The sequence below is a fragment of the Salvelinus sp. IW2-2015 genome, linkage group LG28 (assembly GCF_002910315.2).
Source record: "Salvelinus sp. IW2-2015 linkage group LG28, ASM291031v2, whole genome shotgun sequence".
Classification (NCBI taxonomy): Eukaryota; Metazoa; Chordata; class Actinopteri; order Salmoniformes; family Salmonidae; genus Salvelinus; species Salvelinus sp. IW2-2015.
Window position 1 is genome coordinate 16,957,062 of NC_036868.1, and position 22,977 is coordinate 16,980,038.

Genomic DNA, 22,977 nt, shown 5'->3' on the forward strand with positions numbered 1-22,977 from the left:
CTGAAACAGTGCTGTTGCTGCCCTAGGTCTGGGATTTCCGAGACTGTCACGTTGTGGGTAAGCCTAGCTTTGAGAAGGAGTGAAGAGTTTGGAACTAAAGTGCAAAGCCTAGGTAAAATCTTAGATTGTTCCTATTTTTATTCACTGTGGCTTGTCATAAACCAGACCCACACCAAGTCTCTACATTTCTGCTATGTGACAATATTTGAAGATTGCTGTCCAACAATGATCCCCAACCAATCAGATTTTGCAATTTTGTCAAGAACTTCAAGAATGAATAGCCTAATGTTGCCTCTGGTGTACAAAGCATGTACTTCCACAAAGTTGCTGGAGAAACACTTCAGTCCAGTAGGTGGCCGTAATGCACCATTAATGTTGGTAGCCAACCACAACAACACCACAGAAGAAAAAGTGTTTCTTCTGCGCTTTCGCAGATTTGTTAGGCTAGCTTTGTAAGAATGGTTACTCCCTTATTTAGACGTGTTCCCGTCATTTTTGGTTAAAAGTAACAGGCTTTGGGGGGCTTTAATGTCAGGTGCAGCTAATTTAAAGACCTTTAGTAAAGCGGGAACCAGCTGGTAAGTGATTTCTGAGAAAATTGCTAGCTAGCCAGCCGATTAGCCTAGCTAGTTACCTGACTGGACAGCTGCTTATATTTTGAAGACATTACAACGTTAATCGCCTACCTAGTTATCAGATGTTTACATTTTGACAGCAAAATGGGCCACTAACGTTAGCTAATAAATAGCGTGTCAGCTAACTAGCTTGCTTTTCTTTTTTGGTTTAGCCAACTATGCTAGCTAGCTTTTAAATGTAGGTCAGATCTCCATGGATTGGATTAACACATTGGCAGTGCCTGGGCCGTTTAGCACAAGCTCTGCATGGAAGTTCATCCAACATTTGGCTGCAGTTAATACTTACCTAGGCAATAGCTAGCTGGCGTTAAGATGGTATGTACACAGATACTACTATTAGATTGATGCCAGGTCTTATACTCATGCTATGGGACAGTTTTCCAAACTGACATGTTAATATAGGATAGTAGTGTGTACACACACACACACGATTTGGGCTATACACACACAAATTCATATATTCTTCACTGTTTGTACCACACACACTCACACCTCCTTTCTCTCCTTCCCCAGGCACTTTAGCCGGACGATGGACGAGCTGGTCCATGACCTGGTGTCGGCGCTTGAGGAGAGCTCGGAGCAGGCGGCGCGGGGGGGTTTTGGGGATGGGGGGGACCACGCGCTGGCTGTGGGCTGCCTGCTGAAGAGACAGGCCCGGAAACGCCGTGGGAGGAAGAGACGCTCTGACAATCCCCACCCGCCCTGGGAGACTGGCCACCTCAGTGAGGGCTCTGAGTCCAGCCTGGACGAACACAAGGTGGGAGGTGGTCTCGGACGGTCCAGGTCCTCAATGAACCTCACATATCTTATTGTAAAGGAACAGTACCTTGGTAACTGTACAGTAAGAAGATTCCTTAAGAGCACAGATACTGTCAGTTTAACTGTCTAAGCATGTTTTGTAAATGTTTGTCTTAATCTATTTCTCTTCCCTCGCTCCCTTCCTGTCAGGACTACCGTGCCACCACAGGCAGCGTTGCCAGCAGTAACAGCCACGCCCGTGACAACAGCGACTCTGACGAGCAGCTGGGGCCCAAGCGCCGTACCCCCCTGAACCCTGACACAGGACGTGGCAAGCGCCCCCTCTGGCAGGAGGACCTTGGAGGCGTGGGGAGCGCGGAGGGGTCCCGCAGTTTGAGACGCCGCCGCAAGGTCAAACGCATGGCTGTCGATCCCCCTCTGGAGGTAGTGACCTCCAATAGCACCACCCCCATGCTAGGTCCCCCGCCTGTCCCCAAGCCCCACGGAGGGTGCAGGATCCCTGGGGTGAGCGCGGCTGAGGGCAGGGCGGGGATGGAGCTCACTGGTGGTGGAGTTGGAGGGAAGTGCAGGGTGAAGAAGAGGAAACTGGCAGCCCACAGGCTTGGGTTGGAGGCGACTGATGAGGGGGTAGTGGTGGAGCGTGGGGACGCGATTATGCGGCAGGCGGGGCCCAAGGACAAGATGGAGTTTGAGGAGCAGAAGGGCTCGGACGAGGACATGAGTGACAGGTGGTTAGTGTTTCCCTGCTCCTTTGTGTATGCCTGTACGTTCACAGGTACGCTCACCTGGTTGAAAGCAGTGTTTAGAAGGCTTGTTTAAGGTCTCCTACCTCAGAGGTTTCGCTGTATGATGGACACTGAAAATTGACTTCAGACTTCTCCCTTATTTTCCCTTCATCTCTCCTTACACTCCCATCTTTTCTCCTTTTATCTCTTTCTTTCTATCTCTCTTTTATTAGTGAGACCAGCAGTGTGAGCAACAGTAGTGATGGTGGACTGTACACCAATGATGAGGGGAGGCAAGGTAAATTATCTATTTGACCAAATCTTGTCATTTACAGGGACTGGTGGAAGAAGAGGTGCGGCAGCACCCACTGGTCTACCTCACCTTTCAACTTGAGATTCATCATTAACTGAAATCTGGACAGTGACTGTAGGCCTATAACCTCTCACATGTAGACTCATGTAAAATGAACTCGTGCAGAATTAAGTATTTCTTTCAGTGCAGTGACACACGTAATGTTAATTTTGTCTCTGGAACAGAAACTTTGAAATATGATATCTTTCAGCATCTCTTGAGCGAATGCAAGTGGGCTGATACGTTATATGCAATTGACACTTTTCATAAAAGCAGACCGTATTAAAATCACAACATTATGCATCCAAGACGAGCGGAAATCTAATTTGAAACATGTTGGATCGTTGCACAGCCTTCAGCAAGGGAAGAATCATTACCTTGTGTTAGAGCTTTTCTCCCATTCCCTAGATGTCTGTGAGAAGCAGTAATGGATCCGACAACTTTACCGACGTCAACTATATTATTGATGCATTCATTCTATCAATTTATAACATTTATTGTTGTGAGTACTGATTTTTATAGGTCAGCAAGTTATGACCGAAGACAAGCTGCATGTGTCTAATTATAAACAAGTTGACAAACAAATATCCTTCCAAATATCTGAAATTTATAAGCAGAAACACATTTTTAAATTAGGCTTTTAAAAAAAACATTTCCCGCACCCACTAGGGGAAAGGAAAGGGGGATACCTAGTCAGTTGTACAACTGAATGCCTTCCAACTGAAACGTCTTCCCGCATTTAACCCAACACCTCTGAATCAGAGAGGTGTGGGGGGCTGTCTTAATGGACATCCACATCTTCAGTGCCCTGGGAACATTGGTTTAACTGCCTTGCTCTGGGGCAGAACGGCAGATTTTTACCTTGTCAACTCTGGGACTCGGTTACTGGCCCAACGCTCTAACCACTAGGCTACCTTCCACTACGTATGTCATTTTATTTTGTATTTTTATTTTTTTACCTTTATTTAACCAGGTAGGCTAGTTGAGAACAAGTTCTCATTTGCAACTGCGACCTGGCCAAGGTAAAGCATAGCAGTGTGAACAGACAACACAGAGTTACACATGGAGTAAACAATAAACAAGTCAATAACATGGTAGAAAAAAAAAGAGAATCTATATACAATGTGTGCAAACGGCATGAGGTAGGCAATAAATCGAATAATTACAATTTAGCAGATTAATACTGGAGTGATAAATCATCAGATGATCATGTGCAAGAAGAGATACTGGTGTGCAAAAGAGCGAAAAGTAAATAAATAAAAGCAGTATGGGGGTGAGGTAGGTAAATTGGGTGGGTAGTTTACAGATGGACTATGTACAGCTGCAGCGATCGGTTAGCTGCTCGGATAGCAGATTTTTAAAGTTGTTGAGGGAGATAAAAGTCTCCAACTTCAGAGATTTTTGCAATTCGTTCCAGTCGCAGGCAGCAGAGAACTGGAAGGAAAGGCGTCCAAATTAGGTTTTGGCTTTAGGGATGATCAGTGAGATACAGCTGTGGAGCGCGTGCTGCGGGTGGGTGTAGCCATCGTGACCAGTGAACTGAGATAAGGCGGCACTTTACCTAGCATAGTTGTGAGATGCTGGAGCCAGTGGGTCTGACGACGAACATGTAGCGAGGGCCAGCCGACTAGGGCATACAAGGTCGCAGTGGTGGGTCGTATAAGGTGCTTTAGTAACAAACGAATGGCACTGTGATAAACTGCATCCAGTTTGCTGAGTAGAGTATTGGAAGCTATTTTGTAGATGACATCGCCGAAGTCGAGGATCGGTAGGATAGTCAGTTTTACTAGGGAAGTTTGGCGGCGTGAGTGAAGGAGGCTTTTGTTGCGGAATAGAAAGCCGATTCTTGATTTGATTTTGGATTGGAGATGTTTGATATGAGTCTGGAAGGAGAGTTTGCAGTCTAGCCAGACACCTAGGTATTAAATGATTCCAATATCTAGGTCAGAACCGTCCAGGGTGTGATGCTAGTCGGCGGTGCGGGTGCAGGCAGCGAACGGTTGAAAAGCATGCATTTGGTTTACTAGCGTTTAAGAGCAGTTGGAGGCCACGGAAGGAGTGTTGTATGGCATTGAGCTCGTTTGGAGGTTAGATAGCAGTGTCCAGGGGAAGGGCGGAAGTTATAAGAAGTGTGTGGTCTGCGTAGAGGTGGATCAGGGAATCGCCCGCAGCAAGAGCAACATCATTGATGTATACGAGAGAAAAAGTCGGCCCGAGAATTGAACCCTGTGGTACCCCATAGAGACTGCCAGAGGACGGACACATGCCCCGATTTGACACACTGAACTCTGTCTGCAAAGTAGTTGGTGAACCAGGCAAGGCAGTCATTAGAAAAAACGAGCCTACTGAGTCTGCGATAAGAATATGGTGATTGACAGAGTCGAAAGCCTTGGCCAGGTCGATGAAGACGACTGCACAGTAATGTCTTTTTGATGGCGGTTATGATATCGTTTAGTACCTGAGCGTGGCTGAGGTGCACCGTGACCGGCTCGGAAACCGGATTGCACAGCGGAGAAGGTACGGTGGATTCGGATGGTCGAGTGATCTGTTTGTTGACTTGGTTTCGAGACCTTAGATAGGCAGGGCAGGATGGATATGGTCTGTAACAGTTTGGGTCCAGGGTGTCTCCCCTTTGAAGAGGGGATGACGCGGCAGCTTTCCAATCCTTGGGGATCTCAGATGATACGAAGGAGAGGTTGAACAGGCTGGTAATGGGGGTGCGACAATGGCGGCGGACAGTTTTCAGAAATAGGGGGTCCAGATTGTCAAGCCCAGCTGATTTTATGGGTCCAGGTTTTCCAGCTCTTTCAGAACATCTGCTATCTGGTATGGGTAAAGGAGAAGCTGGGGAGGCTTGGGCGAGTAGCAGCGGGGGGGCGGGGCTGTTGGCAAGGTTGGAGTCGCCAGAGGAAGGCATGGCAGCCATTGAGAAATGTTTGTTGAAGTTTTCGATTATCACGGACTTATCAGTGGTGACGTGTTACCTAGCCAGTGCAGTGGGCAGCTGGGGAGGAGGTGCTCTTGTTTTCCATGGACTTATACAGTATCCCAGAACTTTTTGGAGTTAGAGCTAACAGGATGCAAATTTCTGCTTTGAAAAGCTGGCCTTTGCTTTCTGAGACTGCGTGTTTGGTTCCTGACTTCTGAACAGTTGCATATCGCGGGGGTCTTCGATGCTATTGCAGTTCGCACAGGATGTTTTTGTGCTGGTCGAGGGCAGTCAGGTGGGTGAACCAAGGGTTATATCTGTTCTTGGTCTGCATTTTTTGAACGGAGCATGCTTGTCTAATATGGTGAGGAAGTAACTTTTAAAGAATGACCAGGCATCCTCAACTGACGGGATGAGGATTTATAGCAGTGTTATCAACAAGAATAAAACATGTCTTTCAAAAAAGGTTAGTCCAAAATCTAAATAAGTAAATGTTTTGTATGGAACCTATTTTCTCAGCCCTGACCTTTAACATTTGCCCCCTCCCGTCTCCCAGGTGATGATGAGCAGAGTGACTGGTTCTATGAGGGGGAGCCGGGGGGGGCGTGTGGGGTGGCGGGGGTGATTCCCTGGTGGGAGAGAGAGGCAGGGGAGGAACTGGACCTGGCTGACCCGGTCTTCAACAGCATCCTCACCGGATCCTTCCCCATCATGAGCCCCGGGGCACAGAGAGGTAGCTGGACCCAGACCTGTCTGTATATGTCTGCCTGGATCTCTGGGCCCAGTACCATTTTGATTACTTGTCCCACTTCTCTCTCTTTGCATGATTGTAGAATTTGTTTTATACAAAGAGTTGTGATGTCATATGGCCAGTAGGGGGCATTTCCTGCACAGGGTTTATCATGTAGCATATACAGCTGCCATAGTGTTTCTCCTATTCCAGTCTATGATGTGTGCACTCTGCTGCCTCTCCTGTGTCAGGGTTCCAGGCCAGGCTGAGCCGGCTTCATGGGGGGCCCCAGGGCCAGGCTTCTCAAGGCAGCCCAGGACAAACCTTCAACGAGCGGCTGGGACGACACCACCAGGACCCCCACTCACACGAGTCAGTCTCCCTTACGTCCCCCGCAGTCACCCGACTTGTAGAATATCTGTCTATACATTTAATTTTTCCCTCATTCTGCATTTTTCTCTATTTGAATTGACTGTGTGCAAATAAACTAAACAAACCTGTCTCCTCCACAGCCCGTGGTTTAGTCCGGGATCTAGAAGAGAACATGGACAGGTAAGACATGTTTATCACTTAGCTGCACTTTCAGAACAGTACCACCTATTATACATTTGTGGTTGATAATGCCCAGATGTATTTTACATTTGCTAATGGCTTTTCATTTGTTCTCTCTCTAGATGCACTGGGACTCACGGTCAGACAGAGGCCATCGGAGGAGCTGCTCAGTAAAGACGGCCAGCAGGTACACGAGGAATGGTCCAATCAGCGAAGGATCTAACAGACATGATACAGTTGTTCCATCCACAACAGCACATTGTTTCTAGAATGTTGCCAACAGATGGATGCTAATGAGTGAGGCTTATTTCCTGGTTGTGGTTCTGCAGGCAGACGAGTGGTCACCTGGGGTCTCTGTGTACGGGGGACGTCAAGAGGAGACGCAAAGCAGCACCCCTTGGCTTACCTCCGCCCACAGGTAAACTCTTTGACACACCACTGTACTGACACACTCCTGACTCACCCATCCATCCCCTGTTAAATCCATCTTTGGCTCTCAACCCACCTCTCTAATCTGGATGGGACAGCAGTCAGTTGGCAGGCTCTGCAGTCACAGAGAGATACCAGATTAACTCTTAAGCCAATGACGGCTGTGTATCCCAAACCACACCTGCTCCCCACCCTTCACCTCTACCTCTATTAAGTAGTGTGTTTGATGAGAATGAGGAATTAAAGTGTTAGTGGGTCATAACCAGGTACCCATCTTGGTTCCAGGAAGAGGATATATAGGTATTTACCAATGGCTACAATAGGAAGTGATGCAACCGGAGTCTGCTCTACTGCCCTCATCTCTCCTTGCTACATAAGAGCAAAGGCAAAGGAAGAGAGACGAGATGTCTATTGTGACCCAGTCATTGTAGAGCAGGCCGACGCTAAATCATTGGGTTGGAGTGGTAGAGGTCAGGGGTTAAATACTGTAGCTTCGTCAGCCCATTGAGCCAAATCAATAAGCCTTCATCAAGATCATCTGCTTGTATCTCTTTCCGTCTCCTCTTCCTTCTCTTGTGTCTCCGTGTCTTTTTCTCTGTTGTAACTCTGTGTTCCTGTTCTTTTATCTCCCTTCTCTAGGGTTGGTAGGTGAGAGTGCAGGGCCCATCCCAGAGACCAACATGGGCAACCGGATGCTGCAGAGTATGGGCTGGAGCCCCGGCATGGGCCTGGGGCCAGAGGGCAGGGGCATCACCGAGCCCGTTCGGGCCACACAGAGACCCAAGGGAGCGGGTCTGGGTTTTAACTGAGCCTCAGGCTTTAGGCCCCAACTGAACAGGCCAGTAGGCCTCGATGGAGATGGACCCTACTGAGAGCAGGGAGGACTGTGGGAAACTCTCTCTGGGAAAGAAACTCTGATGGCGCAGCAGAGCTGGATGAAGGAACGGATGCAAGTCAGCAAGGACAGTTTTAACTAATAGGAAGACCGAAAGGAAAATGCACTTCCACTCTAACCAGGGCCTAAACTCATAAGGGAAGTTTTGGCCCTGGTTAGGGGAAGTGCATGGAGCGTTGGGGTTCCCACCTCACATTTGTAGTTGGGATGTCCAACGTTTCTACCAGGGAAAAGAGAAGGAATGGAAATAAAGACCCAGGCATTGTAGTTGAGTTTGATTGTATGAGACTAGCCAGGTTGTGTAGTTGGACTGTGTGTACTGCACAGCACACTAAAAGGCTCAGTTTCACAAGAATATAATTTCTCTTCAATCAATGGTTGTTCTGATATTGCACAGTATGACAAATATATTTTAGGTGAATATCATTGTACGCATCAAAATAATGTGTGTGGTGGAAGTTTATTTGTTTTTAAATATGTTTTGCGACACTACATTACATTGGTGTTATTGAAGGGTAATTATAATGGAATAACATGCAGCTAGTTTTTACCGTGGCTTAGTACAAAAAGGTGATGGCTGAAGTGTTAGCTAAGTACTGCATTAGGTAAAGGTAATTCCTCTGGTATAACGCTAATTTAATGTAACTGGCAAATGTTTTTTTAAATGTCTTTAAATTATCATATGGTTACTTTTGGGATATTGGGCAGTTATGTTTGATTGTAGATGACGGTTATTGGTATTAAAAAAATTCAGACGCCAATTTTCTCCTCTGCTCCTGACTGCATGTGCTCCCATAGAAACAGAATGAATTGGATGGGCGTCCCCATTCAAGTCAATGATGGCATAATGGGTTGACTGGCTGGCATTGCAAGTGTACCCATAGGAGCAAAGTAGGAAGTGTACCCATCAATTTGTGTTGTGATTTGTTTTGATTCAACTCAACTGATTACAAAAAAAATACATTCCATTGCGTTAGCCACATCAGTTAACATAAATTCAATGAATGTTCTACATCACAAGTGAAATTATTGAATTCAGTACCAGGCAGCCACCACAAGTCAAATTGCCAGGGTTAGTGGTTCCAAGAACATTCTATTCATCCTATTTCTATGTGTTCTGCTGCAGGGAGGGGTCGTTACCTAGGCTACCCCCGGGTGCACGTTTTGGTTTTGCCCTAGCACTACACAGCTGTTTCAAACAACCAACTCGTCATCATGACTTTCTTTTTTCGGTTATGACTTTTATTTTGTTTTCATGATGGTGTTCATCCATAACCGTCGGTTATATGGTAATTGTGCCGGCCGTAAAGATGGTATTCCTAATGGAAGTGGGAATAATTCAGGAAATGAATCTTAAATTCAAATCATGGTATTGAAGTAGAATGTTCAACCCTGAACACTCCAGAATACTGTTTATTTTATTAAAAAGGCAGCGCAGTTAACTTGATTTCCTGTTTTTCTTTTTATGACATTGAAATAATTTGAAATTGTGAAAAATATCATATTGCCCTTTTTGTGTAAGAGCTGTTTGAAAAATAATTCCTGGAATTTCAGCCTGTTCAGGTGGTGTGGAGTTATTGGACAAGATCATGACATTACAATCTGATCAGCTTATTCTGACCAATGACCAGTCATCTTTTATTTGTGTGCCTATCCTACTTTGAAGGGCTTAGCGGGGTAGGCTCTGGCCTAGACGATCCTATCCGCCAGTCAGGGCTGTTGGGCGATCAGACTGAGCATTTCAATGGCAAAAGGAGGCGTTATTTTTCATGAAATAAATACACAGTGATTTAATAGACATACAGTGATGATTTAAACGTAACTTTAAAAAGACTGCATGGGGGCTTTAAAAAGAAGCCAAACAAATTTCTAACTGTTTCCCAAGCATGCTGTACTTGCTGGGTATGTGTAGCAACCATCTCATGGCAATGTCTTTACAATAACAATTCCCAGTGTGTACAGTAGACAGTAACATGTTTTATAAAGTAAAAAAATGATATTGGTCACACTTTACAGTCTCTTCTATTTACCTGGTAAATACCAACTGAAATAGGTTTGTAAAAAAACTGTTACCGTTGCCAATGTAATGTTCATTAAACTTGAAGGCCTGAGTGAAACAATCCCCCTGGTATTATGTGCAGATTCAGTTTGTGAGTTCAGTTTGTCTTACCATGTCTCTCTTTCTCGCTCTCTCAAGCAAAAAGCAACAGAAAAAAACTCCCTAAGAAAACATCAAAATGACTTTTTTTCAAAAACACGCTTCATAAATAGTTCTCTCTCAAACTCGATTGATATACACAACATGACCAAAAGTATGTGGACACCTGCTCGTCAAACATCTCATTCCAAAGTCATGGGCATTAATATGGAGTTGGTCCCTCCCTTTGCTGCTATAACAGCCTCCACTCTTCTGGGAAGGATTTCCACTAGATGTAGGAACATTGCTGTACGAACTTTCTTACATCCAGCCACAAGAACATTAGTGAGGTCGGGCACTGAATTTGGGTGATTAGGCCTGGCTCGCAGTCGGCGTTCCAGTTCATCCCAACGGTGTTCGATGGGGTATGTGCAGGCCAGTCAAGTTCTTCCACACCAATCTCGACAAACCATTTCTGTATGGACCTTGCTTTGTGCACGGGAGCATTGTCATGCTGAAACAGGAAAGTACCTTCCCCAAACTGTTGCCACAAAGTTGGAACCACATAATTGTCTAGAATGTCATTGTATGCTGTAGTGTAAAGATTTCCCTTCACTGGAACTAAGGGGCCTAGCCCGAATCATGAAAAACAGCCCCAGACCATTATTCCCCCTCCACCAAACTTTACAGTTGGCACTATGCATTCGGGCAGGTAGCGTTCTCCTCGCATCCACCAAACCCAGATTTGTCTGTCGGACTGCCAGATGGTGAAGCGTGATTCATCACTCCAGAGAACGCGTTTCCACTGCTCCAGAGTCCAATGGCAGCGAGCTTTACGCCACTCCAGCAGATGCTTGGCATAGCACATGGTCATCTTAGGCTTGTTCGGCCATAGAAACCCATTTCATGAAGCTCCCGACGAACAGTTGTTGTGCTGACGTTGCTTTCAGAGGCAGTTTGGAACTCGGTAGTGAGTGTTGCAAACAAGGACAGACGATTTTTACGCTCTTCAACACTCGGCGGTCCCGTTCTGTAAGTTTGTGTGGCCTACCACTTCGCGGTTGAGACGTTGTTGTTCCTAGACATTTACACTTCACAATAACAGCACTTACAGTTGACCAGGGCAGCTCTAGTAAGGCAGAAATTTGAGGAACTGACTTGTTGGAAAGGTGGCATCCTATGATGGTGCCACTTTGAAAGTCACTGAGCTCGTCAGTAAGGCCATTCTACTGCCAATGTTTGTCTATGGACATTGCATGGCTGTGTGCTCGATTATACACCTGTCAGCAACTCTGTGGCTGTAATAGCCCAATCCACTCATTTGAAGGGTTGTCCACATACTTTTGTATATGTAGTGTACTTGCATCAAACTCACATGCTGACGGAGAACCTCACTAAAACGTGATGCTCTTGCCTCTCTTTCCCTTCCTCTCCCTCCCCTTCGCAAGGCTGCTACAGCGATCCCTGTATCTATGGCAATGCAGAAGAGCTGTGTCCTCTACTTCCTCTCTATCCTCTTCCCCTATCACACACACACACACTCAGGACTGAGTGGGGTATGTGAACTCAGCGCTGGTCCAGAGGAGAGGAGAGAAAAGTCTGTGCTGCTGCATCGCTGAGCTACAGAGAGGAGAGGAAGGAAGAGAGCTGGGTAGAGCTGAAGGCGTTTGTCCTTGAGACTGACTGACTGCAGCTGGCTGCAGGGCTCTGGAGGAAACAGGGAGAGTGAGTACTGAGTCGGACAGAGCAGGGGCTGGATGGGATGTTAAGATATGTTGTTGTGGGCTATTTAGACTGGGGGCATTTAGAGGGTATTTGAAAGTGTGTATCTAGAGTGGGGTATTTTGACCAGGGCAGTTGACTAGAGGGCATTTGGGCTGGGATAGAAATGTTTGTGTGAGTGTGTGTGTGTGTTTCCTTTGTCCAGGTGGGAGAGATCTGTCCTGTACTCAGGTATACCCACCTAACTTAGGTTTCTATCGGCTTCCTGCTCTCCCAAAACAGTGTGTGCCACTACCCACAATTAGTTTTGAGAATAGCTATCTTATTGCATTCCTCAATCTTCCGCCTGCATTCTAAGGTCAAGTTGGTCAGTGATGAGTTGTTCTCTGTCATTTTTACAATACATGTTCATCCTTCATTCCATGTCGCATGGGTTAAGTAAACATTTCTTTACAGAGCTTTACTCTCCCCATCCCTCCATCCCTCTACTGCCTCCCTTTCTCTAGTGTTGACAGATCGATAGTTATACATCTATAATTGGAAGACATCAGTTATGGCGGTCCTCCAAAGCCAGTCATTATCATGTGTAATCTTGGAGTGGTGTTCCTGGCGTAGCTGAGACCCACTGGTCTGGCTGATTGGCTGCTGCTCAACCGATCCACCTTTATATGAGGGAGGGGGGTGGGGAGAGGTAGAGGGCATAGAGAGAGGAACAGGTATGTGAGAAGGAGAAGTAGGAGGGACAGGAGAGGGGAGAGAAAGGAGAAAGATGGAGAGGAATTGGAGAGAGAGAAGGAGATGCAGAGAGAGGACAGGGGATAGAGAGAACAAGAATGATAATGAGGGAGAGAAAATGGAAGAAGGAGAATGGGTATAGGAACTGGAGAGAGTGAGAGAGAGGAAGAACAGAAGAGAGGTGGGATGAAGTGGGAGGAAATTTGCACCTAACAACCCTGTGTATTAAGTCGACTGCCAGACAGAGTAAGATTATACCACCTGTGGAGAGAGAGGTTAACTGTGAGGTGGTAGGCCAGGTAATCCGATCTTTAGAGTGTGTCTGCCTGTTTGTCTGCCTGCGTGTCTATCTGCGTGCATGTGCGTGTGTGTGTATGTGAGGTTCCTGCTGTCGTCAGCAGGTGTCTGAGTTTGAGACATCATGCTGAGAGGGTCAGGTGCTGACTAACAGTATTCCACCTGTGTAAGCACCACCCTGGTGGCTTCACACCTGAGATGTGCCCCGTGATAGGCCTGGGAAGCAGGTGTGTGTATGCAGAAAAGGCCAGATATGAGAATGACAAAGAATACAACAGAGATAAGGTGTGAAGAGCCGTGGTGACCTTGGTGAATCTTCTCCCTCCCTCTTTTTGTTTTGTTTTCTCCATATCTCTGTTCATCATTTACATTTACATTTAAGTCATTTAGCAGACGCTCTTATCCAGAGCGACTTACAAATTGGAAAGTTCATACATATTCATCATTTGAGGAGAAAGGCGAGCAGAAAAGAAAGAGAGATACAAAGAAAGAGAGAGAAAAGGAAGAGTATTAAGAATTAGGAAGGACAGGAAGACAGAGACAAAAATATATGTAATTTAGAGAGATATACTACATGACCAAAAGTATGTGGACACCTGCTTGTCAAACATCTCATTCCAAATTCATGAGCATTAATATGGAGTTGGTTCCCCCTTTGCTGCTATAACAACCTCCACTCTTCTGGGAAGGCTTTCCGCTAGATGTTGGAACATTGCTGCGGGGACTTGCTTCCATTCAGCCTCAAGCGCATTAGTTCGATCGAGCACTGATGTTGGGCGATAGGCCTGGCTCGCAGTCAGCGTTCCAATTCATCCCAAAGGTGTTCGATGGATTTTGAGGTCAGGGCTCTGTGCAGGCCAGTCAAGTTCTTCCAGACTGAACTCAACAAACCATTTCTGTATGGAACTCGCTTTGTGCACGGGGGCATTGTCATGCTGAAACAGTAAAGGGCCTTCCCAAACTGTTGCCACAAAGTTGGAAGCACAGAATCGTCTAGAATGTCATTGTATGCTGTAGTGTTAAGATTTCCCTTCACTGGAACTAAGGGGCCTATCCCAAACCATGAAAAACAGCCCCAGACCATTATTCCTCCTCCACCAAACTTTACAGTTGGCACTATGCATTTGGGCAGGTAGCATTCTCCTGGCATCCGCCAAACCCAGATTTGTCTGTCGGACTGCCAGATGGTGAAGCGTGATTCATCACTCGCGAGAACGCGTTTCCACTGCTCCAGAGTCCAATGGCGACGAGCTTTACACCACTCCACCAGTCACTTGGCATTCTGCATGGTGATGTTAGGCTTGTGTGCGGCTGCTCGGCCATGGAAACCCATTTCACAAAGCTCCCGACTAACAGATCTTGTGCTGACGTTGCTTCCAGAGGCAGTTTGGAACTCGGTAGTGAGTGTTGCAACGGAGGACAAACAATTTTTATGTGCGACGCGTTTCAGCACTCACCGGTCCTGTTCTGTGAGTTTGTGTGATCTCACTTAGCAGCTGAGCYGTTGTKGCTCCTAGACGTTTCCACTTCCCAATAACAGCACTTACAGTTGACCGGGGCAGCTCTAGCAGGGCAGAAATTTAACAAACTGACTTGTTGGAAAGGTGCCGTCCTATGACGGTGCCACGTTGAAAGTCACTGAGCTGTTCAGTAAGGCCATTCTACTACCAGTGTTTGTCTATGGAGATTGCATGTCTTTATGCTCGATTTTATACACCTGTCAGCAGCTGGTGTGGCTGAAATAGTAGAATCCACTAATTTGAAGGGGTGTCCACATACCTTTGTATATATAGTGTATCTGTACATAGGGAGATAGATAAAGGGAAGGGAAGTGAACTTGTTAATCCTGTACTCCTTGCTGAGAGGACATCCCGTCTGTAATCCTCCAGTGGTTAAAAAAGGTCTGCTTACATGACCAGCTGAAAATACAGGTTGGTGGGTTATCTGCTAAACACAATGACAGAGGGAAAGAGAGAGAAAGAAGGTGGGGGATAGAAGGAGAGGGAGGGAGAGAGAGAGGTTATACCTATCATAGGTGAAAGCAAGTGTTCTACGTTATAGTTTCAGATCAGTGATTACTCCAATGAAGGGAGGAAGAATTGGCTTTTTAGGACTCCACTAGAGGGCAATCCAGACCAAAGTGTTTAGGGACAGCAGCAATAGGCTGGCTATGGTCCCGCAGCGACCCAACAGTGTTTCCCTCTGTATTCCAAACGGGACCATACAGGGTCTTGTGAGCAGTGGAAACCATTTCAAACCATTGAATAGTTGGTTGTCACCATAGACCAAGTAGCAGTTTTATGGTCAGTGGCGTGATCAGGTGGTCCCAGAGGTTCTACTACAGTTTCCCACACAGGGAGGGAACAGCCACTGGTGGCAAGGCTCTGATAGTGAATACATCCTGTTTCCTGATCAATATTTAATGTGTGAGTGACTGATCAATATTTTGACCAATCTGCTCTTCCTGGCACTAAACTGTCAATCTGTCAGTCTATCTATCCAAAGACCCATCCATATAGTCTCTCCCTCTCTCTTCTCCTACTCCTTACTCCTTACTCCTTACCCCTTCCTCCAGTCCCCCTCCCTCTATCTCTCTCTCTGTCTGTCTATCTCTCTGTCCCTAGCATGTACTATATCTGTGCAGTGAGACGATAGTGTTTGCCTACAACATGTCTAAGTAATTGATGGATTGCACTGAGTTAGACGATAGCTAAACTGATTATTCTCAGTGCGTCTCGCAGTGATGATGTCAGAAGGACCAGAGGAAGAATGATGAGGTGAGACAGTAGGGGGTTGGGGACACCAGAGAGAGACGCTCTTGGTTTAGAACTCAATCTGACAGCTGTCCTTATGGAGAGGGTGCTGGGATTGGGCAGGGAGTACAGTAAATCAAGGTGAGTTGAAATCACTGAGTTAAATTGACCCCACTGGAGTGAGTGTTGATAACTGAAATTGAATGGGACGGAGTACTTTTAACTCCATTAAGAGTAACCAGAGACAGGGAGTTAAAACTATGGAGTGTCCACATATGTAGGATGGACATCATTGTCATATTTCCCAGCATGCTCTGTTTCAGGTCGATTTTTTTGAATGGTTTGTTTCAATATCTGTGTTTTCACATGTACATTGATTGTTTTTGATCTTATACTACACAATGATATGTAACATACATTTTCTTAACTAAACTAATCTTAATAAGTGGTTGGATTTGTTGGAACCTTTACTGAAAGGCTGTTCCAGTTTACATGATGTACTGTAGGTAGTCTGTAACATCAGTCCTCTCGTCCCTCCTCTGACATGCATTCTGAGTGTAAGTCCTGGGTGATTGCTGGATAGCCTCCCTGTGAAATGGATACGAATAGTGATTGGATGTCATATTGTAAACCACCATAATATGACACAGAAATATGTAAATGAGACTTTACACCTTTTCACCTCAAATGGGACTGTATAAACCCCCAAAATAGTGTTCAGTTTGTCTCAATAGGAGTTGAATTAACTGTTGTGATTATATTGTGAGAGTAAACGTTACCCTACATAATTAACTCTAGAATACTGATCAACACTGCAGAGAGTTAATACTGCAGAGAGTTAATACCGTACAGAGTGAAACCCAATGACGCAGAGTTAAATATCAACACTAAATATGAGCAGATACAACTCTAAAAAAATTACTCTGTTGCCAGAGTATGTTTTACTCTTTTTAGACTGGGACCAAATATTATCTGTAGCACAGTTAAATCTTCTTCAATTAAAGTAAAATTGACTCTGCCATTTTTATTGTGTGAGGTTTGAGGGTTGCTTCCCCAACTCTCTCAGATTATGAAAAGCGGAAGTAATCCATACTATGGTCAATGCTGACTGCTTAGTTTTGTGTTACAGGTCTCTCCTTTTCAGAGCTTTGAGAAGGTAGGCTGCATAGCATCGACCTCTGGGGAGAGAGCTTATCGAACATGAGAAAGTGGGATCTTTATTTTAATAGATTCCACAAAAGTCTTGCCAATCTTCCTTGAAAAAGCCAATCTATTTAATATGCTGGACATCCATTTTCATGAAGCTCATCAAAAATGACATTAAGCTTAGGGCACCAAATACAGAACAGTACCCCAGGTTGGTTTCATATGTTTTTATTCAGAAATGCATTAAAATACATGAGTGTCTTGAAATCACAAAGTTAAAAGGAACGGTCTGGTAAGGTAATGCAGGTATTATCATTAGAGCAAGCGAACAAACTCATTTCCTGTGATATTAAACTCAAGTGGCTAACAAGACGCCACTGTGGCCCTGCTCTTGTGTGTCTCACTATTATTGTATTCCATCCCCCCATGACTGCTTGTGCCATAGAAAATGTCAATCTTGCTCAAACAACGACTTAATTGATCAAATAAATCATAATTGCTCTCCTCTCCGTATTCAATTTGTTTATGGCTTTGTACCTGAATTAGCCAAAGTGTACGACCGAATGAAACAGCACAATAACTTGGTTCAGGCTATAAAGAATCTATTGGTAGTAACAGCTATTAGGGGAACTCTCATACCTAAATCGTATTCTTCCTAAATGGTTTATTGAAGATCATTTCCCTGTGAAGATTATTTTCACGTGTTACATTTACGTTGGAGATTAAGTTGAGATTTGGTGATTGTATATGATAGCCGCACTGAACACAGACACAGATATTTTGACACTATGGTCATATGACACGAAAATAGAGGTCTTTGGCCACATCAGCAGTGGGTTTGGCATTTCGAAAGGACAATGCATATGTAGAAAATACATAATCCCTACTGTAAAATATGGTGGTGGATCTTTGATGTTATGAGGCTATTTTGCTTCCACCGGTCCTGGGGCCCTTGCTAAGATCAGTTGCATAATCATGAATTTTACCAAGTACCAGGACATTTCAGCCGTAAACCTGGTTGTCTCTGCCAGGAGGCTGGCCGCAAATAGATCTTCCAGCAGGACAATAACCCCAAGCACACATCAAAATTCATAAAATAAATGGTTAATTGACCACAAAAATCAACATTTTGCAATGGCCATCTTCTCAAGTCTCCGGACTTGAAAACCTGTGGTTTGAATTGGAGAGGGCAGTCCATAAGCGCAGACGATGGATATCAAGGATCTGGAAAGATTCTGTATGGAGGAATGGTCTAAGATCCAGCCAAATGTGTCCAATATCATAAAATATTTTAGGAAAAGGCTCAGTGTTGGAGCATTGAAAACAGGGGATCCAATATTTTTTTGTATTACTTGCTAAACAAAATATCTTTCTCTGAGAAATTGTATTAGTATAAAAATATGTATTTTTTAAATGTTTTGAGCATACAATATAGCTCATTATTCGCGTTATTTATTTTACAGGTCTTTTTTGCCCATCTTTATCAAGGGACGCAATAATTYCGAACCCCACTGTACATTGTATGCGTATATATGTGCAGGTGTGTGTGTTTTGTGAGGAGTTTTATGCGTCATGTGTGTGTGTGTGTGAGTGAGGTGTTTCATGTGGAGCTCATTACCTGTGTGATAAGAACCACTCCATGGAGTCTGGTGTTTGGGGTTTAGCAAAAAGCAGATAAGCAAAGCGATTTCTCCTTGCTTAAGTTTGTTTTTCCAGGGGTCGCTTCAGAACATGATATTGTGTGTTGTACAGCATGTGCGTATGAAAGAGAGAGGGGGGTGGGGGGTGGGGTGAGGTTCACTTCAGAACACGGAACACTACTCAGACTACCTAGATTTAAATCTGATGTGTCCGTTTACACTGATTTGATATCAAAACCACAGAAACACATACTGTATGCACACTTACTCTGTTCACCCCTGCATCACCTTCCTTTGTGTTAGATGACCAGCTAATGAAATTAGAAAAGACAATTGGAAACAGTCATTGTAATCTGGACGTACCCTCCACCTCTTCCTCTCTATTTCTCCATCCGTCTTTCTCTTTTTACCCTTTTCTTTCTTTCTCTCTCTTACCTTCTCTCTCTTTCTGTGGTTTTGTCTGTCTGTCTGTCTGTCTGTCTGTCTGTCTGTCTGTCTGTCTGTCTGTCTGTCTGTCTGTCTGTCTGTCTGTCTGTCTGTCTGTCCCCTGTCTGTCTGTCTTGTCTGTCTGTCTGTCTGTCTGTCTGTCTGTCTGTCTGTCTGTCTGTCTGTCTGTCTGTCTGTCTGTCTGTCTGTCTGTCTGTCTGTCTGTCTGTCTGTCTGTCTGTCTGTCTGTCTGTCTGTCTGTCTGTCCTGTCTGTCTGTCTGTCTGTCTGTCTGTCTGTCTGTCTGTCTGTCTGTCTGTCTGTCTGTCTGTCTCTCTGTCCTGTCTGTCTGTCTGTCTGTCTGTCTGTCTCTGTCTGTCTGTCTGTCCTGTCTGTTCTGTCTGTCTGTCTGTTCTGTCCCTGTCTGTCTGTCTGTCTGTCTGTTCTGTCTGTCTGCTCTGTCTGTCTGTCTGTCTGTTCTGTCTGTCTGTCTGTCTGTCCTGTCTGTCTGTCTGTCTGTCTGTCTGTCTTGTCTGTCTGTCCTGTCTGTCTGTCTGTCTGTCTGTCTGTCTGTCTGTCTGTCTTGTCTGTCTGTTGTCTGTCTGTCTGTCTGTCTGTCTGTCTGTCTGTCCTGTCTGTCTGTCTGTCTGTCTGTCTGTCTGTCTGTCTGTCTGTCTGTCTGTCTGTCTGTCTGTCTGTCTGTCTGTCTGTCTGTCTGTCCTGTCTGTTTCTGTCGTCTGTCTTCTGTCTGTCTGTCTTCTGTCTGTCTGTCTGTTCTGTCTGTCTGTCTGTCTGTCTGTCTGTCTGTCTGTGCGTGTGTTTGTTTGTGTTTTTGTATTCCTCTCTCTATATTCTTTCCTCTAAGCCTTTCTGATACAGTAAACTAGCTGAGAGGCTTTGTGGGGTGATTTGGCCGCTGGCTGATCGCAGGCAATCTCTCTGTTAAGTGATTCACCATCCAATGATCAGAGATTTCCTAAGACTCAGCCGGGACATGCTGAGGACTAAAGAGGGTCCTGAGTTCTTTAGTAAAGGAAAGAAAATGAAAATATGTGCCTTGTAGAGAAGACATGAGTGGAGTGTCTTCAAAGTATGCTGTAAGCATGCAGGCATAGTAATGTGTTGATGATGGTCTTATTTTTCACATCAAGTCAGTGTGCTCCAGTGGGAATCTAACCCCCTTTTCACCTTGAACATTGTTGCTCCTCTTTGATACCTGCTCGTGTGCCAGAGATGGCAAGTTGCCAGAGCACACTCCAGCGTGTGTGTGTGTGTGTGTGTGTGTGTGGTGTGTGTGTGTGTGTGTGTGTGTGTGTGTGTGTGTGTGGTGTGTGTGTGTGTGTGTGTTGTGTATATGTGTGTGTGTGCATATGTGTGTGTGTGCATATGGTGTGTGTGTGTCAGTCAGAGAGAGGTCAGAGCTTCAGATTAGGCACATTTTAGTGACAGATCCAGGATTGGTGCCGGGGATCTGTGAGTTAAACAGTTAGGGAGGCTTGCATCATTGAGTTACTTAACTTATGTCAATCAGGGCTTTAAATAAAGGAAATCAACGTGCATGTGTGTTTGTGTGTGTTTTTGTGTGTGTGTTTGTGTGTGTTTGTGTGTGTTTGTGTGTGTGTGTGTGTTTTTGTGTGTGTGTTTGGGGGTAGGGGTGGTTGGAGGGAGTGCTGTGGCACCTGTTGTTCAGTAGGACATGGACACAACCTAGATAGATGTATGTATAGAATGTCCTTAAGGATCAGGTATCATCACAGTAGGACAAAAGCTTTCAGAACTCACTGGCCTCACTACAAACAGGCAGGGATGAGTAGGTTACTTTCTAAATGTCATCTGATACAGTTACTACCCACTGGGCACAGTGGGTAGTACACAAACTTCAACTTGTGCCTTTTTTCAATGCTGAATTCAATGTCATTGGGAAACAGAAATGTTCAAAAAAATTGCAAGTATGCTTTCTCAATTTAAAAGCAATCCAAGATATAATAATCACATTTTTCAAARGTATCTGTAAACTGATTACAATATTTATGCTGGTAATGTAACTGATTCCATTTTCTTTTAAATCAGATTATATGTAACTGATTACATATAATCGGTTACCCCCCAACCCTGCAAATACGCACGAGTACACACACACACATCTCAACTGCAACTCTATTCAAATGCAACAATTAATTTAAATTGTCAGCCTCCCAGGCTGTAATGTACTAATGGAAAATGTTTTTATTAGGACAAAGAAAGATATCCTTACCAGAAATTCCGATTTAGAGTCTGGCCGGCTCTCATTGGAGTAGACGGTGGCCAATCAAATGCCGACATTGTGGTACAGGGGGAGGGGCATGCAAAATAGTTCCTGGATATTCATGAGGGCCAGCCCTAGCTTAGAGTGCTCTATCATAGAGCGAGCCACAACAGTTAAGACCTCACTGGCTGGAGTGTCAACACTGCTGCTAGAGGGAAAGTCAGTGAGCGCATGAGAAATAGAGACAGAGAGACACACAGAAACAGAGAGAGAGCGAGAGAGAGAGACTGTTGCTCCAGTGAAAGTGTGTGTATAAGAGAAAAACAGAGATTGGTAGAGACACAGAGACAGAGAGTTATAGGGAGACACAGACCAACTAAAGAAAGAAAGAGGAAGCTGACAGGGATCTTTGCTCCTCAGAGTATGGTGTCAAAGAGCACATGGATTTAGTAGAGCTGTACCTCCCTGAGTGTTTCACCTATCACCCTGACACTGAGTAAGTACATGGACTATTCTGATCCATATTCTGTATGTATACAAACTGTCGGTGGAGTGTAAAGAAAGTTAAATAGCACAGTGATGTTATTTAGGCAATGGTAAGCATTGAACAGTGTGCATGTGCACTACGACTTGCTGTCTCGTTCTCAAATGAAGACCTTAGTTTGGGTGTTTTTATTTGCTATTTGGTATATCTTGTACTGACATATCTTCTMTGTCAGCACAAGCACACCTGTGTGAAACAAAGGTAGTGGGCTGTCATATGTAGTTATTTAGGGAACAAGTGTACCTCTTGGATTTTTACTGAAAAAGAGTGTCTGAATGAGAGGATAACTTTGATGGATGAAACCCACATACCTGCATTGTGTGCGCAGAGCTGAGGGACTAGGTCTGAGAGGGAAAGAGAAGGTGGGAGGGAGAGGAGCAACAGGGTGTGAAAATGTGAGAGAAGAAAAGGGAGAGTTGGAAGTGGTCGAGAAAGAAGATTAGGAAGTAGAGAGAGATGAGGTGAGGAAAGCAGTGAAATGTGTGGTATCTTACCCCCTGCAGAGCAGTGAGGATCAGTAAGGGTCCATAAACTGCTGCAGACTCTAGTCTACAGTCGTTCCACTAGTATGCTGGTGCACTGAAGAATTGTACTTACAGTTGTGACGGCCTTTGCCTCAATTTTTTATACTACTGTGTTTCTTGAACTTGTTTTTATCACTAAATATTCCAACTATGTACAAGTGGAAAAATAACATAACTGTCCAAATTGAACATTTTTCTTACTCCCTGTAATAGATTACTTAATTGATAATTGATAATTGTTAAATTAATTACCACTATCATTTTGTTTGCATTGTTTACATGTTGTTTGTTATCAATCTGCATTGTGTTGTGTGAAGCATTAACACTGCAGAGAGAGGTGCGCTTCTGTAGGTTGGTGTTATTAGCTATTTGTTGCAACACTGAAAAGCAAATCCTGTTAACCCTGTGATAATACAGAACTAGACAACAGCTCAGATAAGACCCTAACCGGAGGATAACCGGATATTAGACATTGAGGGAGACTGACTGACAGAGAGAGAGAGGGAGATGGAGGAGGGGTGAGAGGGGTGAGTAGAGGATGCAGAAACAGAGCACGATTTTATGTTTTGTGTAACTATGTGTTGTTGATAGTGTAATTATAGTGAAAATATGTGGTCCTCTGTAGCTCAGTTAAAACTGCAATATATAACTTCTTGGGTGACCCGACCAAATTCACATAGAAATGTGTGTTATATATCTGTCATTCTCATTGAAAGCAAGTTTAAGAAGCGGTAGATCTGTTCTATGTGCACTATTTCTATGCTCCCCGTTCTTAAGTTACATATTAGTGTCTTTTACTTTGG

At 44.7% G+C, this 22,977-nt stretch overlaps 2 protein-coding genes across 4 annotated transcripts in view; both read left to right on the forward strand.

The window, feature by feature from the left end:
- The first annotated feature begins 380 nt into the window (after positions 1–380).
- On the forward strand, positions 381–10,128 carry LOC111954383 (G patch domain-containing protein 2). Of its 3 annotated transcripts, none has more exons than XM_023974096.2 (10): positions 381–578; positions 1,149–1,392; positions 1,584–2,125; positions 2,353–2,417; positions 5,957–6,133; positions 6,382–6,502; positions 6,643–6,682; positions 6,805–6,869; positions 7,012–7,100; positions 7,751–10,128. In XM_023974096.2, exons 1-10 carry the CDS (start codon positions 529–531, stop codon positions 7,918–7,920), a joined length of 1,563 nt encoding a protein of 520 aa, XP_023829864.1. In that variant the 5' UTR covers positions 381–528; the 3' UTR covers positions 7,921–10,128. The 3 variants fall into 3 exon arrangements, with proteins under 3 accessions (XP_023829864.1, XP_023829865.1, XP_070291851.1); XM_023974097.2 differs by having other exon boundaries at positions 1,584–2,122; XM_070435750.1 differs by lacking the exon at positions 381–578 and adding an exon at positions 630–950.
- Positions 10,129–21,284: 11,156 nt separating this feature from the next.
- Positions 21,285–22,977, forward strand: part of LOC111954585 (estrogen-related receptor gamma) — a 40,926-nt gene continuing 39,233 nt past the window's right edge. The window contains exon 1 of the mRNA XM_023974431.2: positions 21,285–21,602. Within this exon, the coding sequence (XP_023830199.1) occupies positions 21,547–21,602 (56 nt within the window). The 5' untranslated portion in view covers positions 21,285–21,546. The remainder of the gene's footprint in view (positions 21,603–22,977) is intronic.

What these genes read in the sequence shown, in the direction of transcription:
- LOC111954383 (XM_023974096.2), top strand. Translation starts at nt 529, where the DNA reads ATGTCAGGTGCAGCTAATTTAAAGACCTTTAGTAAAGCGGGAACCAGC. An exon ending in GAGCCCCGGGGCACAGAGAG is followed by an intron (nt 6,134 to 6,381) that starts GTAGCTGGACCC and finishes CTCCTGTGTCAG; the next exon opens with GGTTCCAGGCCAGGCTGAGC. An exon ending in CAGGACCCCCACTCACACGA is followed by an intron (nt 6,503 to 6,642) that starts GTCAGTCTCCCT and finishes TCTCCTCCACAG; the next exon opens with CCCGTGGTTTAGTCCGGGAT.